Below are 25130 nucleotides of genomic sequence, written 5' to 3' on the forward strand. Positions count from 1 at the left end.
AACCTTTAAAGTCTATACAGGCTGTGCAGGGAGTCCGCAACACTAACAACGCCTTGTTGCACCGCCTCCACCATCCAGACACCGCAGGAGATCCCGGATCGGAGCAGTCGCATGGATCCGGACCCTTCCATGACCTAACCCCTGGTGATTGGGCCTGCGTCAAGCGGCACAAGACCCCTGCACTAGAGCCAAGGTGGACTGGGCCATAGCAGGTAATCCTTACCACTGCGACCATGGTAAAGGTTGCAGGCAAGTTGCCATGGATCCAGTACACCCAAGTGAAGAAAACCATGGTGGGACATGTTCCCAAGGAATGCACCATACAGAAAACAGACAACCCACTCACGGTAAAGCTGTGAAAGCTACCCTAATTGAACGAATCCTGCTGTGTAGTATCAGGGTCAATGCCAACCGCCATTGACCACATCCATACATCTGGACTCTGACAGACTTTACTACTGGCACTATCACAAACACCAGCACCCCCACCGTGCTTTCCCCCACCGTTGAATTTGATTTGTGTACCCCGTTTAAGCAAAAAATAGCAATTAACTCCATTTCACATTATGGCTATGACAGGCGGGGGGCTGTCTTTTAAAAGTTTATGGTGTAGGGAGGCAGGGATAGAATGGTCGCTGTAAACAACAGATATATATGCATGCCCAGCCGACGGTGGCCCTTCATGCCAGCCTACCACTGAGTTTTATTGTGCCAAGAGGGGATGTGAAATTATGGTGGCTGGCAACAACCTGGCTACTTCTTCCCATTTTGGGGAGAAAAGGACATTATCACTGGTCTGTATGCCATGTAGGGGCTTGTAAGTTCATAAAGTGACAGGTTAAAAACCACCAATCACCAGAATGGGTAACTGGAAAAACCTGGGGAGTTAGATTATATGTCAGTGGACCAGATCCTGGTGTTATAGTTATGATTCAAAACTGGCTTGCTCCTACAAAACCTGCCCAGCCTATTGGACTCAACAAGGTTCTAAATCCTCCTGTAAAACCCAGGCCCACATCCCTGCCTCATGTTACCAGGACTTATACCTCCGAAGTAACCTCCACACATAGCCCAGAGCCTGAGGTAGCCAAAATAACCCCCCCACACCCCTGTGTTACTAGAAGTTAAAACCCTAGAAACCTTTTTGGCTTTTATAAATGCTACTAACCCAAACTTCACCAGCGATGGTTGGCTATGTCTTAACCCGGCACCACCCTACATTGTAGGAATTGGATCTAATGATACCTCCTCAGTAGCCAACATCACACTGTCCTATGATAATAACAGTGTGTGCAGGTGGAAGGAAGCTTGGGAAATGTCCACCTTAACTCTGGAAGAGTTACAAGGGAAAGGACACTATTACCAAACCAGCTGGAAACCCCAACGGTATAGTCGGTATTGTGCCAGTGTTTCTGTTATACCCAGTTCCAAGGAACCCATTCTGTTAGTAGCCCCACCAGGAATGTGGTTTGCTTGTTCTACTGGAATCACTCCCTGCCTGTTCTCTACAACCTTACTGACCTCTAACCATTCTGGACTTTGTATATTGGTTCATATTTTACCCCAAGTGTTTCTGTATTCAGGGGAAGCCGGGTGGCAGCATTTTAACACTTATTCCAGAGTCAAAAGAGCCCCCCATATTGGTTCCTTTACTTGTGGGACTAGGTGTAGCCAGGTCAGCAACAGTAGGAATGGTGGACTTAATACAAGGAAATGAAAATTATAAAATTTTAAGTCAGCGAACTGATAATGATTTACTGGATTTAAAGAAGTCTTTCAGTTATCTAGAAAAATCCCTCAATTCCCTTGCTAAAGTAGTATTACAAAACAGGCGAGGATTAAACATTTTATTTCTTAAGCAAGGCGGCCTTTGTATGGCTCTGGGTGAAACTTGCTGCTCTTATGTCAAGCATTCAGGAATAATCAAAATACCTTAGCTTTAGTCAGAAAAAGATTAAGCAAGCGAGAAGAAAACAGAAAAAGCCAAGAAAGTTGGTTCCAGCAAATGTTTAGCTGGTCTCCATGACTCACCACCCTAATCTCCAGCCTAGCAGGCCCTCTGCTTTTGCTTTTAATAGGACTAACTTATGGCCCGCTAATCATCAATAAATTAGTGCAGTTTGTACAAGACCGAGTGCAATCTGTCAAGTTGTTGGTACTAAGTAAATCGTATGACCGACTAGCCCAGAGTGAGCCCTTTCCACAGCCCTATGAACGCTTGCACCTGGAAGATTCACAGGTGGAATAACCACAGGCAGGAATGTGATAGTTAGCCTGAGTGGAACCATCTTGTAGCAGTCTCCATTTTGTGTCAAGCTATGGGATTCCCCTCAGGTTAAGGTCAAGCAAACATTTGCCAGAAAAAGCAGCTGCAAGATAAGGCCACACATCTATCTCAAAGGAAAAACGACGTTTCAAAATGTCAAGGCTAACTGCAAAATCTGCTTCTGTTCTTGCATATTCGCACAGCTGAAAAGGCCCCACTGTTTACCCCCCCTATAAAAACCCAAGTCCGTGAGCGATGGAGACCAGCCATTCTCCCTCTCTTCAGGGAGCTGGTCCCTGCGCAGGTTTTTTCTCTTTTCGGTCCCCCTTAAATGAACTGTTTAGCTTCTTACCAGAGACTGAGTTGTTCTTGTCCGGTTCATGTAAAACACCTTGACTTCCACTAATGATCTCCTTCATCCGGGTGACTTCTGTTTGTGTCTTTGTATTCTCTTTGTCTCTATTATGACTTAATAAATGTTCTCCTTAAGTTATATTTGAGATTGGAGTCCCTTTTGCAGTTTGTAACAGAGCACAAGCTAGTTTCTGGTGGCAGAAATGAGTGAGGAGGCACACACAGGACAGATCTGTTCTGGAGACCCATTTTCAGTGTAGTTTAAAGGGAACACTTGTTAACTCTTAAGAAACACAGACAGCACAAAGACACAAACACATCATCTGGGTGAGGGAAGCCACCTACAAGTGGAAATGGCTTCCCAGGTTCACAATTGAGATGTGAACTAAAGAGGGTGTGGGGGAGGGGCAGGGCAAAGGAAATGGTCATAAAAGCATGATTGGTGGCCAATCAATACATCACAATAACAGACACTTGTTTGATACTGACCCAGGGCCTCTGAGACCCCTGTACAGTCTCATTTGGTAACCTCCATCAAGGACCCAGACTTGGAAGCTTATAAGCAAGACCGCCCTCCCCAGATGCCTGGAGAGAGATGAAGGTAATCCTCACTCCAAAGCCCTCTGCCTGAGGGCCATGTTACCTACAACCTTGCTTCCTAGACAGAAAGCACTCAATGGAAGCTTACTCTGTGTGGGCTCTGCAATCTATGTGAGGACTAAATCTATGCGGGGATCTGGGGCTGTCACTGCTACTGTGCCCTTTTGCAAAGCAAGGTGCTGAGAAGTTAAGCTCTAATACAGACCTTGTTGATCAGGGGAGTGGCCTGATGACTGCAAGGCTGGCCTCTCCTTTCAGTAAAGGCCATGCTGGGGTCCCCTGCTCTCCTGCCCGATAACTGACAAGGAGGGAACCAGACCTAGGCAAGAACCCACCCTCAATCAGGCCTTTCTGGCCTGAGGTGTGAGGGTGAATGAGGGGCTCTGGGCAGGAAAAGGGGACCGGCATATTCCCAAGACCTAAGGCAAAGAGGCTTGTAACCAGCTTAGAAAGGATTTAACTGGAAATATCCCAGGGGGTCGTGGCGACCTGGAACGCAGGCAGACAGGATGCAGGAATAGTAATATCTGTGGGGATCTGGGCACAGCTGGGGATGCAGGGTCTGTAAGGGACTCTGAGCCTGGGTTGAGCATAGAAACAGAGACTCACTTACCCTCTGGGGACGCTCAGGCTGCACCTTCTCAGTCAGAGGAAGTGAGTTCTGCAGGAAATTGTGTCACCTTGTAGGGGTTGGGTGTTTCCCAAGGGGCGGGGTCTGGAGGTAATGAGGGCCTCCTGGAGGGAGGGGCCTGGAAGTGAAGCTCAAAGCCTGGAGTGGCAACCATTCCCTTCTTAGTATCTTCTTAGTCTGGAAGTTCTGCTAAAAGCTCTTCACTCTGGGTGACCCGGCTTGCATTTGAAGCACCTTGCATTTGAATCACAATAACACACAGCCTGGAGATAAAGACAACCTGACAGAAAAGTGGTGGGTGGAGGGCTTGCTTCCCAACTTCTTAGACTTGTTAATTAGCAATTCAGGAAAAGTACATAATATTAAAACAAAAAAAAAGTTGAATGGGCTAAGGCTTTCCTTGAAGAACAGTTCTAAGTAGACAGAGGTAATAAAGTGAGCACAAACCTGATAAAAATGGACCTTGTCTTAGTGACAATAGAACACATCACTGAGTGATTGAAATTAGCAATTCAGAGAGAAAGAACACCTCATTAAATTAGCTGGGGAGGTTTCTGATCTATTTCATTGTTTCACCTATAATCACATGGGTTGTCTTTTCTTTATCTGAATTCATCTAATGTCCCATTCAATACCTTATGTACATTGGTCTGTCCTTGATAGTCAATGATCCACAAGATTTTTACCTTCCCAATCTTTAGTGTGGCCAGGATTGTTTATCATTGCTATTGAAACAGCAAGTGAAAAAGCAGAATTTGGACTCACAATGAAAAGTGGTCAGTGATCATCAGGCAACCACGGAAAAAAATAACTTAAAAGACTTTTGACAGAGGACAATTTCTATTGGACACTGAGATAGAATGAATTTCTCTGCCTTGGGAATGTGTTCCTTATCAACTCTGGAAGAAATCATATTGCAATTTAAAAACCAGCAACAACAGTTTCTTCCCTCTTTTCTCTTGTCCCATGTCTTAGTCTGCTTCTTAACTTATGTCTATTTGTCTAAGCGTTTTACTATGCTGCTCTCAGTTTCCAGCATAATTGATAAAGTGACCAATGGGGAAGGTCGGTGGGGGGTGGGGGAGGTTCTTGGGTCCTTGAATAAAAATTTGGTCTATATGGAGCAACAAAAATTTTCTTTCTTTTTTTTTTTTTTTTGGTGCACCGTTCCTGGAAGCACTGCAATACCAGGTCGATGCGTGGAGGGGACGGAGCAAGCTCCTATTCCAACTCCCTGCTCCAAAAATCCATTTAATATATTGTCCTCGGATAGAGAACGTATCAGATATTAAACTGATAAGAACAGATACTGCACTTGATCTTAGCCAAAAGGCCGAGAAGCGATCATAGAATGCAAAAACAGTATTGTAATATATTTTTTCAAATTTCAACATAAGTACAATTTACAAATATAACACATTAAAATTATGTATAGTATTATTTTTTTCATGGACATATTTCTCATTTGATTGAAGTTTTTGAGTAGATTGCTGTCGTTGTTTAAAAGGTCATGAAATTTATCCCAAGAATTTGTAAAATTATGTCACACATGAAATTGCTTTCAAAGTCTCAACACTTAATTGTGATTTTTCTGATGTACACACTTTATTTAACATAGAAAAAACACATTCAGTCGCAGCATTAGTGCCTGGTAAGGACAGCAGGTATTTCACAATTTTTAGTGCATTATTGTATGGAACATGGTTTGTTTCAAAATGATGAAATATTTCTAACCATTTGTTCTCTATTATGAGTTTTGCTGATGCCCAAGGTTTAACCTTTTCCTTATCAATATATTTTTAATAATTATACCTAATTAAAAAGATCATTTTCAGAAATTTTGAGTAATATGATCGAATGATTTTTGCACATAATTCCATTTAAGTTCTTGTTTTAATGAAACCCAATGAAAATGTTCAATATAATTATAATGTACTGTCCACTCTTCTAAATAATCCATGCAGTTACTATAGAACTTTTCAGCGTGATTCATGATATCTGCACGATTTATTGCACCGTGCTCTTCTAGCTGGCTTATACTATTATGGATTGTTAACGGAAGAAAAATATTCTCTAACTGCTCTTGCCACTGAAATTCTAAATTATTAACTTCATTTGCTACTTCGATTATCAAAATTTTGTCACCTTTAATAAGTTTTATAGTATTTTGAAAAAGAGCTGCTTGATTGTGTGAAAACTCTAGCCAAATGTTTGAAGATTCCTTTTTAAAAAATTCTTCTAAAATTCTAGGACATTTATCCTGTGATAGAAAGTAAGATTTCAAAGGATCATATATTTTCAAAATTCTTTTGACAGAGGGCCAAACAGCTAACCAGCACGTTTTACTGTATCCAAGTATTTTCAGATATTCGACTTCCGCAGTTTCACAAAACCCTTTAAGCATTTTAATGTGCACATCGTATATATAGCAATAAGAATATATTATATATATATATATTTACATATTTTAGGGGCTCATACAACTCTTATCACAATCCATACATATACATACATCAATTGTATAAAGCTATAAAGCACATCTATACATTCTTTGCCCTAATCACTTTCAAAGCATTTGCTCTCCACTTAAGCCCTTTGCATCAAGTCCTCTTTTTTCCCCCTCCCTCCCTGCTCCCGCCTCCCTCAAGAGCCCTTGATAATTTATAGATTGTTATTTTGTCATATCTTGCCCTATCCGGAGTCTCCCTTCCCCCCCTTCTCAGCTGTCCCTCTCCCAGGGAGGAGGTCACATGTGGATCCTTGTAATCAGTTCCCCCTTTCCAAGCCACTCATCCTCCACTCTCCCAGCATCGCCCCTCACACCCCGGTCCTGAAGGTATCTTCCACCCTGGATTCCCTGTGCCTCCAGCTCCCATATGCACCAGTGTACTACCTCTGCCCTATCCAGTCCTGCAAGGTAGAATTCGGATCATGGTAGTTGGGGGGAGGAAGCATGCAGGATCTGGGGGAAAGCTGTGTTCTTCATCGGTACTACATCACACCCTGACTCCTCTCCTAACCCCCTCTATGAGGGAATCTCCAGTGGCCGACAAATGGGCCTTGGGTCTCCACTCTGCACATCCCCCTTCATTCACCATGGTGTGTGTATGTGTGTATATTCTTTTTTTTTTTTTGCATGTTGCCTTATACCTGGTCCCTTTGGCACCTTGTGATCGCACATGTGGGCATTGTTGCTTTTGAGCTAGATGGCCGCTTGTTTATCTTCAAGCCTGTAAGACCCCAGACGCTTTAAGGTGATTCTGTTAGGTAGCTTAGCCTAGGAAATTGGGAAGTCCATTTACGCATGCCCAGGAGAGCCAGCAAAAGACAAAAGCTGGATTTTCCCGCTGGTGGGCTTGGATGGGCGTTACACCTGGAGCAGCCCACCTGGGCTGGGTGATTGCAATTCAGCCAATGGAATCGACCTGGGGTCGTTCACCACACCTCCCTCAGGAACCCTTTAAAAGGCAGGGACCGGAAGGGAGAGGCCCTCTTGGGCTCTTGGTCTTTTGGTCTTGTCTTGCTTGGATGGTCTGGTCGTCTTCGTGGGAAGGGAGAGATCCTTGCGTGTCCCGGAGCAGTCTCTGCCAGGCCGCATGGTCAAAGGAATCCTATGGGTGCCGCGTAAAACCTGATGCTTCCTTGAACTTTCATTAAATTCACTTGGATCACGAGCCCGGCTTCGGCGTGAAATCTTTCTCGCGTAGAGCTAAGGACCGAGGCTGAGATTTAGGCCGGAGAGAGAAACTTAACAATTCCTCAGTCACCTTAAAAATGGTCTCTTACAATCCTTGTCTTACAATCCTCACAGCTGTGCATAGGGCCAGGAAAGACAATTAATATACATCTACCATATCAACACTGTGGGGGGAGGTCGGATGCTTACAGACATCCTCCCTGAAGAGAGTCAGTCACTAGGGAGTAGGCCCAGCTCCCTGCTGTTAAGGAAAATGGACAGGCCTGCAGTCATTGATTTGGTTCCTGCAGGTGGAGTTCACACCCTACTGATAATGGCTCCTATGGAGATCCAGAGAACAGGTCATCCTAAATCTAGGATCCGCCCATCTTGTCACATGTATACCCCAATCCCTCCTCTTCCTATTGGTGTATGTCCCTAGACCACCCCTTCTAACTGCTGTAGAACCTATAGTGCCAATTCTTCCTGTGACATATGTCTTTACCTGTGATCAGTGGGCTTGCATGCCCCCAAAAGGTATTTAGGCCTGGGTTAGCTATGATAGATCTCTCTCTCTCTCTCTCTCTCTCTCTCTCTCTCTCTCTCTCTCTCTCTCTCTCAGCTCCTCCTCTCCTCCTTCCCTTCCCCCTCTCTCCACATGAACCACCAGGCAGGGCTGAGGTGAGCAATGCTACCATGAAATGTGTGCCTGACTCCATTATTTGACTCTCTCTTCTAGCTCTCATGTTCTTGATGACTTTAATATACTACTTATATATCTCAACCATGCAATTGTGCTTACTGAACCCGTAATTACTGGTGGGGGACTGGCACCCCCCCCCCCACCTCGTACCACACAACACAATTTTAATTTTATACAAAATAAACAGAATATTTTCTTCAGCTCTTGGATACTCAAGTACACTAGAACACTTTAACTTCCATGTGGAGCTTATCTATGTCTGAGACCACAAAAATTAACCACTACATCACCTGTCTCGTTTTGGACTATTTTTATAAGGACACTACCTGCTGTGGTAAAGATGAAACATTATGGTTTATAAAATACAAAAAACAAAAGCCTACGGAGCTTTTACTCTGCTCCTTATGGTTCTATGAGTCAGAATTCACATGGCAGCTCTGACTTTATTGTTCTTTTAAATGCATTCTGTTATGCCATATAAGTAAAACCTTAGTGTGTTTGTGTATTTGCAAACTAGAGGCAAATACAAAAGATAAATCACTTCAAACATGGTGCTTGGTAGAGGGGAAGCAAACAAGAGGAAAACTTTAGATTGACAAATCCTAAAACAGGCTCAAATACAAGAACAATTCTGAGGCTGATCCAGGACAGGACAGTGTTTCTCCCTGTGGTACACGGGGTCACTATGATTTGGAACTCACTGAGTGACCCCTAACAATCACCTCCCTTGTATAAGTACTGAAATGTTAGTGTTTCTTTTAAAAATATGCAGTAAAGTAATAATCATTCCAGAATCATTGTTGAAAATATATAATCATGATTTTAATATAAATACCTGCAAGATGAAGCAATAATCAAGGACAAAATTGAACAAGGGTAGTAGATTGGTATGAGAAACTTTATTTATTTATTTATTACTTTAATGCCTGAGAAACTATAAAAGAAAATTTTAAGACTACAGAGTATATGGGGTAAAATTATTTATAAAACACATCACAACAGGATTCATTATACTGGTGTTTTAACAATAAAGTAGCATATTTGACGATTACATAATTTTATTGGATTAGAATAGTGATTAGATCATATATCAGAGCAGTGTATCTCTACATTTGTGGAAATGGGATGGATTGAGTTTGAGAGCCCCTATCCTTGACTTTGAGTTCATATTTCAACTGGACTCAGGGGGATTATTACCAGGGATGCAAATATGATTCAGTATTAGAAAAACCATTATTTAACCAACTATATGAACAGGACTAAGAATAAGAACCATATGATCATATTGATAGGTGCAGAAAAGGCATTTGACAATATCTAACAACCATTCCTGATAAAAACACTCAATGACATAGAAATAGAAAGGAGAGACCTCAACACATGAAATGTTTTAAAGGAACCACAGTCCGTGAAGGATAATTAGTTGACTGGAACTTGCTGAAAATAAGACACTTATTCACACGGAAAGTTTCATCAAAAGAGTCATACAGAACCCACAGATTATGGGGAAATAGATCTTTACCAGTGAGGGGAGAGAGAGAGCAGGGGAGGAGGAGATGACAACTGGACAACTGTGGCATTTTCAGGAATTCCCATCTTGCTGCTCACTGGGCATGCATCAAGGGACAGGAGTCTCGGGTCTGGGTGCTGTAGCACAGGGAGCAGAGTCTGACATCCTTGTCTGAGGATGAAGCAGGTTGTGCAGGGTCTCCCCGTTGTGGCTCTTGATTCTACAGAGCTTAGGCCTGTTCTTTGAGTTGGGTGGTTGAGAGGCGTTCAGGTAGAAGCCAGGAGAGAGGTGGTCAAGTGGAGCAGATGGCATCAGATGCTGTCAAGTGTGTGTCTCTGTGGCCTTAGGTGCTGGAGTCTCTCAGGGGAAATTCCCTCTTGGGAAGCATGCCTTCCACCCACCACTTTTTTTACAGTTTGTCTTTCTGACTGGGCTTGTGTGTTGCTGTGATTCAAATGCAAACGCGTTTCAAATGCAAGCAAGGCCACCCAAATGGCACAGGTTTCTGCAGGATTTCCAGACTAAGAAGAAACCACTAAGAATGGATCCTTAGCCCTGAGCCTCACCTCCAGGCCCCTCCCTTCAGACCGCCCTTATTATCTCCAGGCCCTGACCCTTCGCACAGACACCACCCCACCCCCTCCCCAGGTGATAACAGTTTCCTGCTGACTCCATTTCCTCTGACTGAGAAGGATCCGAGTGAGCATCGCGCGTGTTTCCAAGGGTGAGTGAATTTCTGTGTTTCTGTGCTGATCCCAGGCGCGGAATTCCCCACAGGCCTGGTATCCCCAGCTGTGTCTGGATTCCCAGGGAACAGGCCTGGCTTCCATAGCTGTGTCCGGGTTCTCAAGGAAATTATTGTCTGCCAGTGTTCCAGGTCACCGCGACCCCTGGGACATTCCAGTTAAATCCTTTCTGAGCTGGCTACAGGCCTCAGCGTTCGGGCTCCGGCTTCTTTTCTTGCTCAGAGCTGCTCCTGCTCACCCCTCACCCCAGAAAGACGCGATTGGGGGTGGGTTCTTGCCTGGGGCCTGTCCCTTCCATGTCAGGTCGCAGGCATGAGAGTAAGGGGACCCCAGAGTGGCCTTTACTGAAAGGAGAGGCAGCCTTGCAGTCATCAGGCCACCCCACTGATGACCGAGATTGGCTGGAGAAAGGTGGATGGTGTCTACTTTCCAAGTTCCTCTGCCCCCGGGCAAATTTAATCCACCTGTTTGCTTAATGATCAGAAAGAATTCATTGGGGGCTTAGTCTACACTGCCATCCATAGCCCTTTACTAACTGACCCCAGTTAGTATTTGGGATGGGTCCAGACCATGCAGCCCCCTCCCCCAGCCTCTCAGAAAATGATGACCTGCTGGACTTTGCAGCCCCCTTGCCCCAGCTTCTCAGAAGAATGACCTGCTGGACTTTGCAGTCCTTGCCTCCAGCATTCCGAGGAGCTTCTCTCTTCTGGCAGGGCCCACACAGCCCCTTCCCCCAGCATTCTGGGAAGCAGGTCTGCAGAAAACCAACATGATTTATTCACAGAGACATCCTGACTCAAGGCCTTGCAGCTGTAGCGCTAAAAGCCTTCCCCTTATCAACACATACTCCTTGTCTGGGACCCTATTCAAGTCCCACTGCCCCACTGCCAGGCGCGACTTTCTTGACCTAGCTCCTTGGGTTGTGGAATCTGCCTGCAATTTCTTTCCCTGCCTAAATAAAGCCTTTCTTAACTTCACATTCCGGGCTGAAGTCAATCTCTGCTCTGCATCTCAGTTTTCACCTCTCAGGGTGCTAAGATTTAGACTCTAATAGAGCCCCTGCGATTTGTGTGCTGCTGCTGTACCTTTCCACTTGGAGTGTGAAGAGCCCCACGGGGGGGGGGGGGGATGTGTCCCCTAATAAGCCTCACCTCAGAGATTGGTTGTGTTAATGGCTCATCTCTCTTTAACACTGTGCTCTTCCACCCCTGCCACCACCCCCTTGCCATCCCTCTTGGCTCTTAGAGTATTGCTGACCCAGCTTTAATATCCACTAATTTTCTTAATAGCGAATTTTGGTTTCCTTTGTCATCCTTTTGATTTGCAGAATCCAGCAATTATTTATTTTCAGGTCCTTTTCTGTATTAATCTGGAGAAATAATAGATTTTCTTCACCTGTAATGTTTCAGTGTTGAAAATCCACAGGGCAGTTCTACCCTATCCTATAGTGTCACTGTGAGTCAGAATTGGTGTATTTTCGTGGCACGTACCCTCAAGGTCAGCACTTTTAAAAAATTCGAGTTATTTTCACAGTGACAAAGAATTTAAATCGATCATTTATCATTTATCCTAGTGGATACAGAAAACGTTTTGAAATATCCTGGTGTTTATTAATTAACCAGCTGAATTTAGCTTCTGTATTTTCTTGCTCATGTTTAACTGAGTTGGTCCCCATTACCCACTCCACCCCTCTCCCCACATGACTTATTTTGAAATCATTAATGTTGGACATTCATCCACATCCTAGGGGCTGCATACTTTGACTGAAGGACCTTGAGTCTCATTTGCTAACCTGCTGACACTTGCCTCTCTACTTTTCCATTGTTTAAGCTTGCTATTTCTGCATTGGTCCCCAGACCCACCAGATTCAAAATGTTAGTGGGCTGCTGCCCATGCCCATGTTGGATACCAGCAGGAAGTTCCCTAGCTGCTCCATCCCCCTTACTCAGCGAGTACTGTTGTGATCGGAGGAGAAAAGTATTCCCACCCGTTCCTGGTTTCTTGCTGTATAAACCAGAGTTCGAGTAGTGCGCTTGGGGCCCGATGGATTGAGCGCCAGCTGTGTCCTGGCGGCCAGCTCCAGTGAAGCTTTGCATTTGATCCTTTTCTGTGTGGCCCTGATTAATCTTCAGACCTGGACATAACAGTTTCTTGGAAGCAAATTCTAAGTATGTAAATTTTGATTGACTTTTTTCATAAGTTAGCTCTTTTTTCAATTTGTTTGCATTTGCTGTTCAAGAAATGTGTCCTACTACTAGCTCTTCATTTCAAAAATTATGTCATAATTATTTCTAATACAAGGCAACATCCAGATATATAACTCTTATATATAGTAAGATAGGATCTTATTTGAAATAAGATACCATTTCCTCTGTGCCCATGCATGGTAATGCTTGAATAGTCTAGTATTTATCCACGTGTTCTTGATCAGAGGCCTGTTTTGTCCACTGTGCTACAGTGGATTCTGTGAGTGATGCCGCAGCACCTTAAACTCCTCCTTGGGGTTTCTAGGCTATAATCATGTGTTACCAGATGGCCACTTCATGGAACACAACTGCTTTCATTTCATGGACCTCCCAGTCCTTTAACCACTGGAGGAGTAGGGCTTCTTCACGGACTAATTTAGATGGGCCATGCTGACATGTTGTTCATTATAGACATGGTGATTCTTAATGGGAATTGTGTTTGTTTCTCATTTAGTCATATTTTCAACACAATATCCATGTGCATACATAGACAGGATATGCACTCATCATGATCAATTTCCCATTTGGTTAGGTGCCATGGAGTTAGTTCCATCTCATGGCTGTGTCATGTGTTATATAGCAGAACAGTTCCATAGTGTTTCTGGAGCATCATGATAGTGGAGGCAGATCTGTTCTTCCACCGTAATGCAGGCTGAGTTTACCTCATCAATCCTCAGTGGAACCGTTCAATCTGTTTGTGCCACCTAGAAATATTCATTGACCCTAACCCCCCAAAACTAACTCACTGCCACTAAGTCAATTCTGACTCATAGTGTTCCTCTATAGGTATCTGAGATCTATACAGGAGCAATCAGCCTCATATTCCTCTCTTAGATCTGCTGCTAGAGTTGAACTGCCAGCCTTGAGGGTAGCAAATGAGGCCAGAATTCATTTCCCCCCCTAGAAATGAATCAATTCAAGCAGATGCCATCAAATCCACACCAACTCCTGGAGACTCCTGGTGTGTCAGAGCACAGGGATGTTGCATAGGGGTTTCAGTGACTGGTTTCTCAAAGTGCATCACTCAGGCTTTCATCCCTGGAGACTTTGAGGAGACACAAACTTCCAGTCTCTCCATGAACACCTATCCATGTTAACCATCTGTAATGCTCAGGGACATCAAAAATGAAGCAAGGCACACATGTGTGCATGGACACACACAGGAAAGCCAGAACCTATGTAAGTTGGAAATCTTTCAGAGATGGAAAACTCTAAAGTAAAAAATAAGGTTGAGTTTCTAACCATAATATGACAAACCACACAGTTGAATTTGTAAAATTACAGGACCCAGAACAATAGACATTCTGTTAGTTTTCAGCTATCAAGTTTGTTGTGAATCATACAAATATACTGTAACCTAACTGGTGTCTTTACCATAGCTAGAGAATAAAATTAATGTCAACTTTAATAGATCTTTAAGAGAGATGTTATATGTAAACAGCTTAATATTCTTCCTGAATTTTCATGGAAGTTGAACAGGTGTCCTAAGGATTTCTAAGATGTACAATATTTGAGGAATGAATACAAATGTATTACATTATTCTGTTTAGCATAATCTATTAGGAACAGATATGCAGTAGCTTCAAAAGTTTCATGGATAAATTCCATTATCTTTATTCCATTTTTCATGACCTTTTTGAAAGCCCCTTGTGCTTTCATGAATATGGCATGAATGATTGGCTACCAATGAGCTCCTTGTATCTCAATTAGTTAATAGTTTGGTAAATATCAATCATTTTGCCTACCATATGATTCTATATGGTGACCATATGTGGTTTCCGAGTAAAATTATACTCCGTAAGATTTTCATTGGCTAACTTCAGAAGTTGGCTGATTTCTTCTAAGGTTGCCTTCAGTCTCCAATCTTTTGTTTGGTAGCTGAGCACTCAGTTGCTCTCACCACTCAGGGACTCCATTTAAGGAACTGCATCTTGAAGTGTGAGTGCTTGCAGGCAGAGCCCTGTGTGGCCTGATGTGTCATGAATTAGCTTCCCTTACAAATTGGTGGGCCTTTCTGGGGCTGCCTTTCTTTTTCTGTAGGTCTTTCATGAGTTCCTAAAATGATACTTTATTGCATATGGGGTATATGAACAAAGGAACGCTTTTGTCACAGTGGGTTAAATATTGGGTTGCTGACTGCAAGGGCAGCTGTTCATACTCACCAAAAATGTGCAGGAGAAGATGAGTCTGCCTGCTCCAGTAAAGATGTACAGGTTTGGGAGAACTATAGGGAGTTCTACTCTGTGTGATAGCTCTGCTGTGAGTTGGACCAAACGTGGTGGCAGGGAGTTATGTTGTGGACAACGCCAGACCTTGTTCTTGACCACTTATTACCTATTTGAGGCTAAATGCAATTAGATTCATGTTTTGTGGAATCTTGTGAAGTGCAAAAAAAATGTTTGTGACAGTTTTCGGAAGTGATTATTTGTGGTGGAGAGTTGTTTTGGAACATGCTACTTTTTTATAGATTACAGTCTTCTTTGTATTTCTTCATTGAAGTGGCAGTGATACAACTTTCTGACATCATTTATCCTTATTAAAATTTATTTGGTCAACCTGGGGTTTGCCTATCCTTAAAACATAACAAGTACATCCCCACCTGATGCCCTGTGGTCTGGTATTTTGTCCTCCTGGAGTAAAGTCTTTTGGGCTATCCCTTAGTTAAGTCCATCACGTCCTTCAAATCACTGTTGTCAATGAATTGAATTGATTAGACTATTAAGGGCAGATGATTAAAACCACCACTGAACAAAAGGGCCCCATAGGCAGATACAGAGAATGATTTCACAGTGGAAATCAGCTGAGAGAGTACCTATTTTCACCTCCCCTCTGTTTTGAGGACAGATGTTTGCGCTGTGTCCTAATTAGATTAATTAATTAGAGGCATTGAAGAGAATGCCTTTCTTGATGTTAGTTGCCCTCTAGTTTTCTCACTGTTGTTTTATAACAACACTGTGCACCCATGGTGAGGTAGTGGGCTATGTGTTGAGTTGGTGAAGTAGTGGGCTATGTGTTGAGTTGGTGAGGTAGTGGGCTCTGTGTTGAGTTGGTGATGTAGTGGGCTCTGTGTTGAGTTGGTGATGTAGTGGGCTCTGTGTTGAGTTGGTGATGTAGTGGGCTATGTGTTGAACATGTGCCCACATATTCAGCCATTCAAAGCCACTAACTGGTCCACAGTAGAAAGATGAGACTTTCTACTCCCTTAAAGAGTTGTGGTTTCAGAAACACACAGGGCCTATTCTACTCTGCTCTTTAGGGATGTTTTGAATCAGAATTGACCCAATGACTGTTTTTTTTTAATGTACAACATTAAAACATGAAAACCATGCCCTGTGACCTCCGTACTCTGACTTCAACATGGTCAGCTTTTTTGATCTGAGACTGAAATGGTGACTTTGGGCTCTTCACATATTGGTCATAAACCTGAAAGTCCTCCTTTGCATTTCTTGTAACTATTGCCTCTTTTGTTAGACTTTCTTGCTAGTGCTTCTTCAGGCTCCATTTATTTTTCTTGTGTGGGATTTTCCATGAATGCTTATTGCTAATGAGCTTTTCATTTGGTGGGTGACCATGGAGTTTCCCTCTCCTGCCCATGAAGACCTGGATGCTCTCTGACTTCTTTGCTTGTATGTTTGAGAAATGGAAATCGAACTGAGCATTTGCAAACTCATCACAGAACCTTCCCACGTTGTTAGAATTTCCTTATCATGCCGGGGTTCTCTGGCTAGTGTTTCCTAAAGTGATCATTTTATTTCTCCTACATTAGCTCACGAAATGTAAATATGCATGTGTTAATGCTTAGGCTCCACCTTTGTTGCATTTCTCATACAAGTTGTTAGCATTTGACCTTGTCCTTCTGTTCTTAGTAGTTGCTGTGGAGTCATTTTTAACTCATAGCCACCTCATGTGTCCAGGGTGAACTCTGTGGGTTTGGGAATGGTGTGCCCTGTCTGAGCAGATTGGTCTTGTTTTCTTTTGATTTCCTCCATGCTTTGCCTAGGTGTTATATTACTTCAATCAGTCTAATAAATGCAAGAGCCAGCTCTACGGGCCTGAGGTAAGCTGTATTGTCTGAGAGCCCTGGATTTCCAGGAAATTGAGTTCCAGTTAACTGAATTGAATAGATTGTTTTCTTTGTCTCCTCTTTGTGCTATTCAGAAGATGTCTAGATCATCTCTGTAACTGATGACTGACAGAATACAGACTATCGGCATATGAACAGAAATGTAGTTGCCAGGCACTTAGTTGTAGGTAGACACATGGACCTCCATGCTGACTTGATTCAACAGCTTACCATTTGAGCAATGCTGAACATGGACTTAATGGTTCATGACTTTCCTCAGCTGTATCCCATTAGAAGCAACACCTGCTTAAAAGAGACAAGATGACTAAATGAGCCAATGTGTCTAAATCTCTTTGGAAATTGCTTCAGAATCGTGGTTGCTGAATAAATGCAAGGTTTTATCACGAACATGTTGTGTGAAAGAGACCCTAGTGGTTCACTGGTTTAATCGATTGGTTGTTGGTTAGACCCTCTTTTTCTCCAGCATACCAGGCCAATCAAGGGAGGACAATGAGACTATTTGTGCTCTTCAGTCTTGGAAAAACTAATGAGCACTTTCATTCCCTCTTAGAAGGTCAAAATGAGTTAGAATTTACTTGACAGCACTGCATTTTGTTTTTGTTCATCATAAAGGAACGAAATTTTGGCTTGGGAAGCCTTTAAAACATGTCACCTGATGCATTGCTGTAGATGAGATTTTGAAAGGCTTATTGGATCGACATTATGTTACACTGTTGTAGCAGAATTGTAGATTGACCATGCAGTTCATGTGACTTTATATTATAGCTAGTTAGCGATGCCGTGAAATATTAGCATCAAAGTGCGGCCTTTTCTGTGTTGTTGTTAAGTGTCATTGTGTCCATTCCAATCCCCTAAAACCCTCTATATATCAGCATGGCACACTGCCCTGTCCTGCACCATCCTCACAAATGTCCCATGTTTGAGCCCCTGTGTCGATCCATTTTGTTGGAAGGCCTTTCTCTTCTTTACCTCTCTCTCCCTTACCAAGCACAATGTCTGGGGAAACAGGATTTCTCCCAAGTTGTCTCCCCCAAATACATGCCAAACTTAGCTGCTTGTTACATGCGTCAAATGACTACACTTGGGGGTCAACAGAAGTAGGTGAGGGGATATTTTCCCTAAGGGTTATCAGCCATTCAGAATAAGCAGACACTACTGTTTATCCCATAACAAGCAGAGCCCACTCTCTTCTGATAAGGAGAGTACTAAATTGTTTCTCTGAAGGAGAACCCAGGGAGGTCAAGCCCACTCACGGGTGATCAAGGTTTGGCTGCCATATTGAGTCTAGGGAGCTGCCCTTCTTGTCACATGTATGCCCTTAGTCCCTCCCCTTCCCATCATGTGTTCACCCCTAGCTCATCCCCTTCCTGTTACTCCTATGGCCATTGTATATCCCCCCTCCTATTACTTGTAGTGACTATGGTTCAGCCCCTTCCTGTGACGTCTGGTTACCTGTAATCATGCCCCCTAACTAGATATAAGCCTCCGTTAGCTATGTGTTGGGACCGATAAATCGATGCACTTCACCTTGCTCTCCTGCCCTCGACTCATGCTGTGTGTGGACCTGGCTGCTAAGATCATGGTCGTCCATGAGGTGAGCATGCTACCATGAAATGTGTCTAACTCCATTATGTCAATCTCTTATCTCTCATGCTCTCTATGACTTTATTATAATCCTTATGTATCTTAACCATACAATGCGCTTACTGAACCCATGATTAGTTGTGGGGGGCTGGCTTTGCCCCCCACCAATGTCCTTCGCCAGGGACTGGTCTCCTGACAAAATGTGGGAACAAAAGTCTGACAAGTCATAGAGGCCAGTCCCACAGCTAAGAGAATGCTAGTGGTCATCATGTTCAGCTAGTCTGCCTTCCATGATCTTCAAATGTGAAAAATCTAACAGTGGCCCATTCAAGGCCTGGTGTGTAAGTCCTAGAATCCTAACACAGTTTAACAGGCAAATGCATTGAAGTTCAGTCGACTTATAAGAAAATTGGAACCTAAATACATTTTCCCAATCAGCAAAAAGAAGGACATGCTATTATGATACTGCCCATATTGTGCTCTTTTGTCAGTATATCCTATGAGCTCAGTGTGTATTGATGTGTGTATTCAGTATTTTTGGAGGGGAGCAGTCCATAATAATTACATGACAGTAGCTTTGTGTCTCAGAGTGGGACAATTTTAAGGATATCTTTTTTTTTTAGAAGGAAGTTTTTATTAAGGATATCTATTCTATTGTTGCCTTTTACTCTTGCCCTCTTGCCCTTTTCAATAGCTTGGCCTATCTCCACAAAGGTACAAAATACACAAGAGGGCAACTGTAGAGTGACTGAAAAGTAGGCGAGTAACATAGAAACACTTCAGAAATTTTCATAATTCCCCAAATAATCATCTCTTTCAGTAGGTAATATGCCAGCTTTTGATGACGTAGAATTTTCCAAGAGGATACCATGAATCCAGGCCTTTGGTTGCTACTTTGCTAGTTCACACTTGCAGCTCTCCAGTGGGTAAGGAGGGGCTAAAGGGAAAAACAACAAATTCTGCAGTGTTTCCTAGTTGTTATCTTGCTTTCACCCTGTGCTTCATGTTTTGATAAATATTCTGGTTGGTCCTGTGCAAGGAGGTGAATTTCTATCCTCCCTCCAATAGAAGAGAGGATGTGAATGTGCAATCATTTGCCTGATTTAATTATGTGTTCTGACTGTTTTCTATTCTGCACCATATAGAGAGGACTAAGGTTGCAGTTGGTCACAGACAAACTGTACAGAGATAAACGCATAATGCTAGAAGCATGCAGTTGTTGGGATAGCATGTAATTAGTGAGGAAGTATGTCTAGTGCAGTGGTTCTCAACCTTCCTAATGCTGCGACCCTTTCATAGAGTTCTCATGTGTACTCACCCCCCAACCAAAAAATTATTTTCATTACTACTTCATTACTGTAATTTTGCTACTGTTAGGAATTGGGCGACACCTATGAAAAGGTCATTCGGCCCCCAAGGGATGTCAACCCACAGGTTGAGAACCGCTGGTCTAGAAGGGATGAGGCTGGTAGCTAGACCCTGATGGTCAACCTTAGTAGAACAAGACCCCTGTGTCTAATCCCCATGTGAGGCCTCTGTTTCCCAGGACTGTCATCTTCATCCTCTCACATAGTGGAATGCATGGTACCTTGCTGAACCAGAGTCTATGGGTGTTTTAGGCACTGTGGCTGTTGAAGTGGTGTCTGTGGACTTCTATGAAGAATGGGCATTGCTGGATCCTTTTCAGAGGAAACTCCATAGACATGTGATGATGGAATCTTTTAGAAACCTGGCCGCATTAGGTATGACTATTTTCATTAAAAAGGAAAATATATATGTGTGTGGGGGGGGCATAGTCATTGATGCTACTGTAGTATGTCGGCTGAGTAATGGGAATACTTGTTACATAAACGAGTGTGTAATTTCCTCTCCGCAGTGTGCATGTCATGCTTCCCCCATGAATATAAAGCTCTTAGTGTTATACTAACTTCTTACATCAAGTGTGACCATGAGTCTACTAAGTTCTTTACATGTTATAAATGTGAGTGTTGACATTTGATGCAGAGAATATGTGTGTGTTGTGCCTTGTAAGTGTTCTGTGTTTTTTACAAGCTTAACAGGATACTTTTATTATAAATAGATTTACACCCACCCCAAATCCACAGCCCTGGAGAAACATAGGATTGGCTCGGTGTCAGGGAATTGTTGATCATCTTTTCAGACTTCCTGGTGATGTGCCTTTCTCCAAGAGCAGCTTGTCAGATACACCTTTTCGCCCTCATAGGACACCAATATGATGGAGACCTGCGTTAGGCTGGGTTGTCTAGAAAAATACAACTATAGACACTGACATGTGCATAACAAAGTGCTTCATATCAAGAAGTAAACTTTTATCAAGAGAACCCAGCCCAGCTCAACTGAAGCTCATGGGTCCAATGCTAGCTGGAGCATCCATGGCTCAGGGTGTTCAAGTCCCCAAACTTCAGTTTTTGGGTGAACATCAATCCTTTTTGCTGTCCAGCTTAATATACATGTGTGTATCATATACATATATGCGTGTCTATATATGTAAATCCATATATATTCACTCTAATATGTGCATAGAATTTTCTTGTTTTAGTTCATTAATTCATCAGTATATGAGGACCTTCAACACTAGAAAACTATAGGACTCTAAATCCATGACATCATCACAAAATGGGTGGAAGCATGTTCCCTGCTTTAGGGTTCTGATCTGAATAATTTTGCACTTCCTTTTCTGTAAGATAAATGCTGTAATTTTGATCATGCTGTATTTCTTAAATTAAAACATTGGGGCCTTGTAAAACTCTTATCACAATCCACACATCCATCCATTGTGTCAAGCACATTTGTACATTTGTTGGCATAGTCATTCTCAAAACATTTTCTTTCTACTTGAGCCCTTGCTATCAGCTTCTCATTTTTATTCCCCTCTATCCCTCATGAACCCTTGATAATTTGTAAATTATTATTATTTTTTCATGTCTTACACTGACTGATGTCTTCCTTCACACGCTTCTGATTTCCATCGCTCTGGGAGGGGGTTATATATAGATCATTGTGATCAGTTTCCTTTCTCCCACCATTTTCCCTTTACCCTCCTGATTAGCAATTATGGTTAGTGAGTTAAGTACCAAAAGTTATTACTGTGTGTTGAAATGTAGCCTACAGCATTTTAATATTTATTAGCTATGTATGGCATGTCGTTAATGTTTTATGGATATGACAACTAAATTATGATTAGAGGAATTTGTATTTCTTTTTGGAAGTCTCTTCCTTTACAAATGTTAATCTCATTGCTGTAGTTAGAACATATAGTCAGTTTTTAATATCATTGGTAAAAGTGTACATTTATGTTTGTCCTTTTTCTGAGGTGGCATGATGTTTTTTCTCTCTCCTCTAAGTGTGACATTTTGACTTTTCCTTTTTTTAGGACTGTATATTAGCTTATTAACATACTGAGCTATATTATCTGTTTTATGTTAGATTTGTAGATTTTTTCTTAGCATGGAAAGCCTTTGATTTGTTTAGTATGTGTGATAGTCTGGGTACTTTAGAGAAACAAATCCTCAGAAACTCATGAATAAAAGAGAGTTTTATATAAATGGTAAGTGCACATCAAGAAAACATCCAAACCTAGTGCTGCCCAAGCTAATAAGCCCAATATGAACCCATGTGTTCATACCAATCCACAAAGTTCTCCTCCATCTCTCTCTCAAAACAGACACAGTGATGCCAACTGCAGAAGGAAAGCTGAATCAGTGGATGTGTAACCATCTCAGTGCTAGCAGGGGTCTCCACACGGGTGTTCCAGCACTCAGGGCTGCATCGGGGTAGATCCATTTGGCTTCTCCTCAGGGATAACTTGCAGGAAGTGAGCCTTGCTAGCTGAAGCAGGGAACTGGCTAAGGCACCTGCACCCTGGTCCCACCATTAGAAAGAAAGAGACACGAGAAAGGCGAGGCTCACCAGGCCATTTATCCTTCTGCCCTTCAATTAACCCCACATGTGTTTATCGGCCAGGTTTAGATATTAATTCTTTTTTTACATTAATTGGTATATTACAGTGCTTATTTTCTTATGGTAAGTCAACTAACTACTGTGGGACATATTTCAATTAATCATCATATATAATTATTTTAATGTGTTCCCTGACTCAATTACCAATATTTTAATGAACTTTTTCATGTTCTTGAAAATCCATTATCACTATTGCTCTACAGTTTTCTTGAAGTATCATCTCATCTTGTTAACAGGTTATTACTGGTCTCATAGAAAATGTAAGTGTACTCTCATAACCATTGTAAGGTTTCACCCAATAACTTGAACTTAGACAAAAAACATAAACGTGTTTATTCATACTATGTGAATACTCTGCTGTCTAGTTGCCAGAGTCTTCAACTTTAATCTGACTTACATTACCCTTGAAATTTCTCTGGAAGTTAATTTTGATTCAGTTTTTTATAGACCTTCTGAGCATCCTGAAACCCACTCAACTCTCATAGATCACTTGCTCTGACTAGATCCTCTAGATCCCTGCAGCTGCGTCCTCGGTGTAGAGTGATAAATGATTTACACTAATCTTGACAAATAGTCACGCACACCTGAGACTATGGATGGGACATCTTAGAACCCAAGCCAATAAGCTCTCTTCTACAATGTGTGTTGTTTTCCATTGGTCAACATTAACTAGAAAGCTTGGAATCCAGAATCTGGGCCAAGATGACACAATGATTGCTCAATCATCTCTTTCCTGGATCCATCTTGTTCTTTTTTCTTTTTTTTTGGGGGGGGGTCTCACAGGTTTCTTTTATTTCCTTATCTTTGACTTGAACTTGTTCTTTTTTTTATTAACATTTTATTAGGGGCTCGTACAACTCTTATCACAATCCATACATATACATACATCAATTGTATAAAGCACATCCATAAATTCCCTGCCCCAATCATTCTCAAAGCATTTGCTCTCCACTTAAGCCCTTTGCATCACGTCCTCTTTTTTTTTCCCCTCCCTCCCCGCTCCCCCCTCCCTCATGTGCCCTTGGTAATTTATACCTCGTTATTTTGTCATATCTTGCCCTATCCGGAGTCTCCCTTCCCCGCCTTCCCTGCCGTCCCTCTCCCAGGAAGGAGGTCACATGTGGGTCCTTGTAATCAGTTCCCCCTTTCCAACCCACTTGCCCTCCACTCTCCCAGCATCGCCCCTCACACCCTTGGTCCTGAAGGTATCATCCACCCTAGATTCCCTGTGCCTCTAGCCCTCATATGTACCAGTGTACAACCTCTGCCCTATCCAGCCCTGCAACGTAGAATTCGGATGATGGTAGTTGGGGGGAGGAAGCATCCAGGATCTGGGGGAAAGCTGTGTTCTTCATCGGTACTACCTCGCACCCTAATTGACCCATCTCCTCTCCTGAACCCCTCTATGAGGGGATCTCCATTGGCCGACACTTGGGCCTTGGGTCTCCTCCACTCTGCACTTCCCCCTTCATTCAATATGGTATATATATATATATATATATATACACATATATACATATACATACACACACACATATATATACACACACACACATATATCTTTTTTTTTTTGCATGATGTCTTATACCTCGTCCCTTTGGCACCTCGTGATCGCACTGGCCAGTGTGCTTCTTCCATGTGGGCTTTTTTGCTTCTGAGCTAGATGGCCGCTTGTTCACCTTCAAGCCTTTAAGACCCCAGACACTATTTCTTTTGATAGCCGGGCACCATCAGCTTTCACCACATTTGCTTATGCACCCATTTGTCTTCAGCGATCCTATCATGGAGGTGTGCAGTCAATGATATGATTTTTTTGTTCTTTGATGCCTGATAACTGATCCCTTCGGGACCACTCGATCACACAGGCTGGTGTGTTCTTCCATGTGGACTTTGTTGCTTCTGAGCTAGATGGCCGCTTGTTTATCTTCAACCCTTTAAGACCCCAGTCACTATCTCTTTTGATAGACGGGCACCATCAGCTTTCTTCACCACATTTACTTGTTCACCCACTTTGGCTCCAGCCGTTGTGTCGGGAGAGTGAGCATCATAGAGTTCCAATTAAATAAAAGAAAGTATTCATACATTGAGGCAGTGTTTGAGTAGAGGCCCAAGGTCCTTCCACCACCTTAATGCTTAACCTATAAATATAGACACATCGATCTATTTCCCCATCCTCCTATATATATTTGCATGTACATGTCTTTGTCTAGACCTTCATAAATGCACTTTGACTCCTAGCTCTTTGCTCCATCTCCCTTGACTTTCCTCCTGTCCTACTACCATGCTTCGTTGCCACCTGGGCTAGAGTATACCTCTTCTCTACGCAACCTTACCCTTGATCATTCCCCACCAGGCCTGCCATTCCCCCCTCTCTACCATTTGGGGTCCCATGTTGTTCACTTGTCCCTGTGTTTGTTAACCCCACTTCCTTACCCCCCCTAACCCCCCACCCAAAGTCCCCCCTGAACTGTCGGTCCCATTGTTTTTCCTCCAGATAGTTCATCCAGCCTGTCCTATTCAGACAGCCCTGTGGAGACACTAACATGCACAAAAAGAAGACAGAGGAAAACAAAGCAACAGTATACAACCAGACAACAAAACAACAAAAACAAACCAGTGACAAAGAACAAAACAGAACACTTCACAAGAGAAAAGCTTGTAGTTAGTTCAGGGATCGCTTGCTGGCCCTTAGGAGCATTTTCCAGTCCAGTCTGTTGGGGCACCACGCCCTGGCCCCAAAGTCCACTTT

At 42.7% G+C, this 25130-nt stretch overlaps 1 protein-coding gene and 1 non-coding gene across 2 annotated transcripts in view; one reads left to right on the plus strand and one right to left on the minus strand.

The window, feature by feature from the left end:
* The first annotated feature begins 233 nt into the window (after positions 1 to 233).
* Positions 234 to 25130, plus strand: part of LOC142443180 (uncharacterized) — a 245514-nt gene continuing 220617 nt past the window's right edge. The window contains exons 1-2 of the mRNA XM_075544709.1: positions 234 to 347; positions 16733 to 16789. Of these exons, the coding sequence (XP_075400824.1) occupies positions 234 to 347; positions 16733 to 16789 (171 nt within the window). The remainder of the gene's footprint in view (positions 348 to 16732; positions 16790 to 25130) is intronic.
* Positions 5006 to 5196, minus strand: LOC142443898 (U2 spliceosomal RNA). The gene has a single exon (XR_012783624.1). It is a non-coding gene; the product is annotated as a U2 spliceosomal RNA (small nuclear RNA).

This window comes from Tenrec ecaudatus, chromosome 3 (assembly GCF_050624435.1).
Source record: "Tenrec ecaudatus isolate mTenEca1 chromosome 3, mTenEca1.hap1, whole genome shotgun sequence".
Classification (NCBI taxonomy): Eukaryota; Metazoa; Chordata; class Mammalia; order Afrosoricida; family Tenrecidae; genus Tenrec; species Tenrec ecaudatus.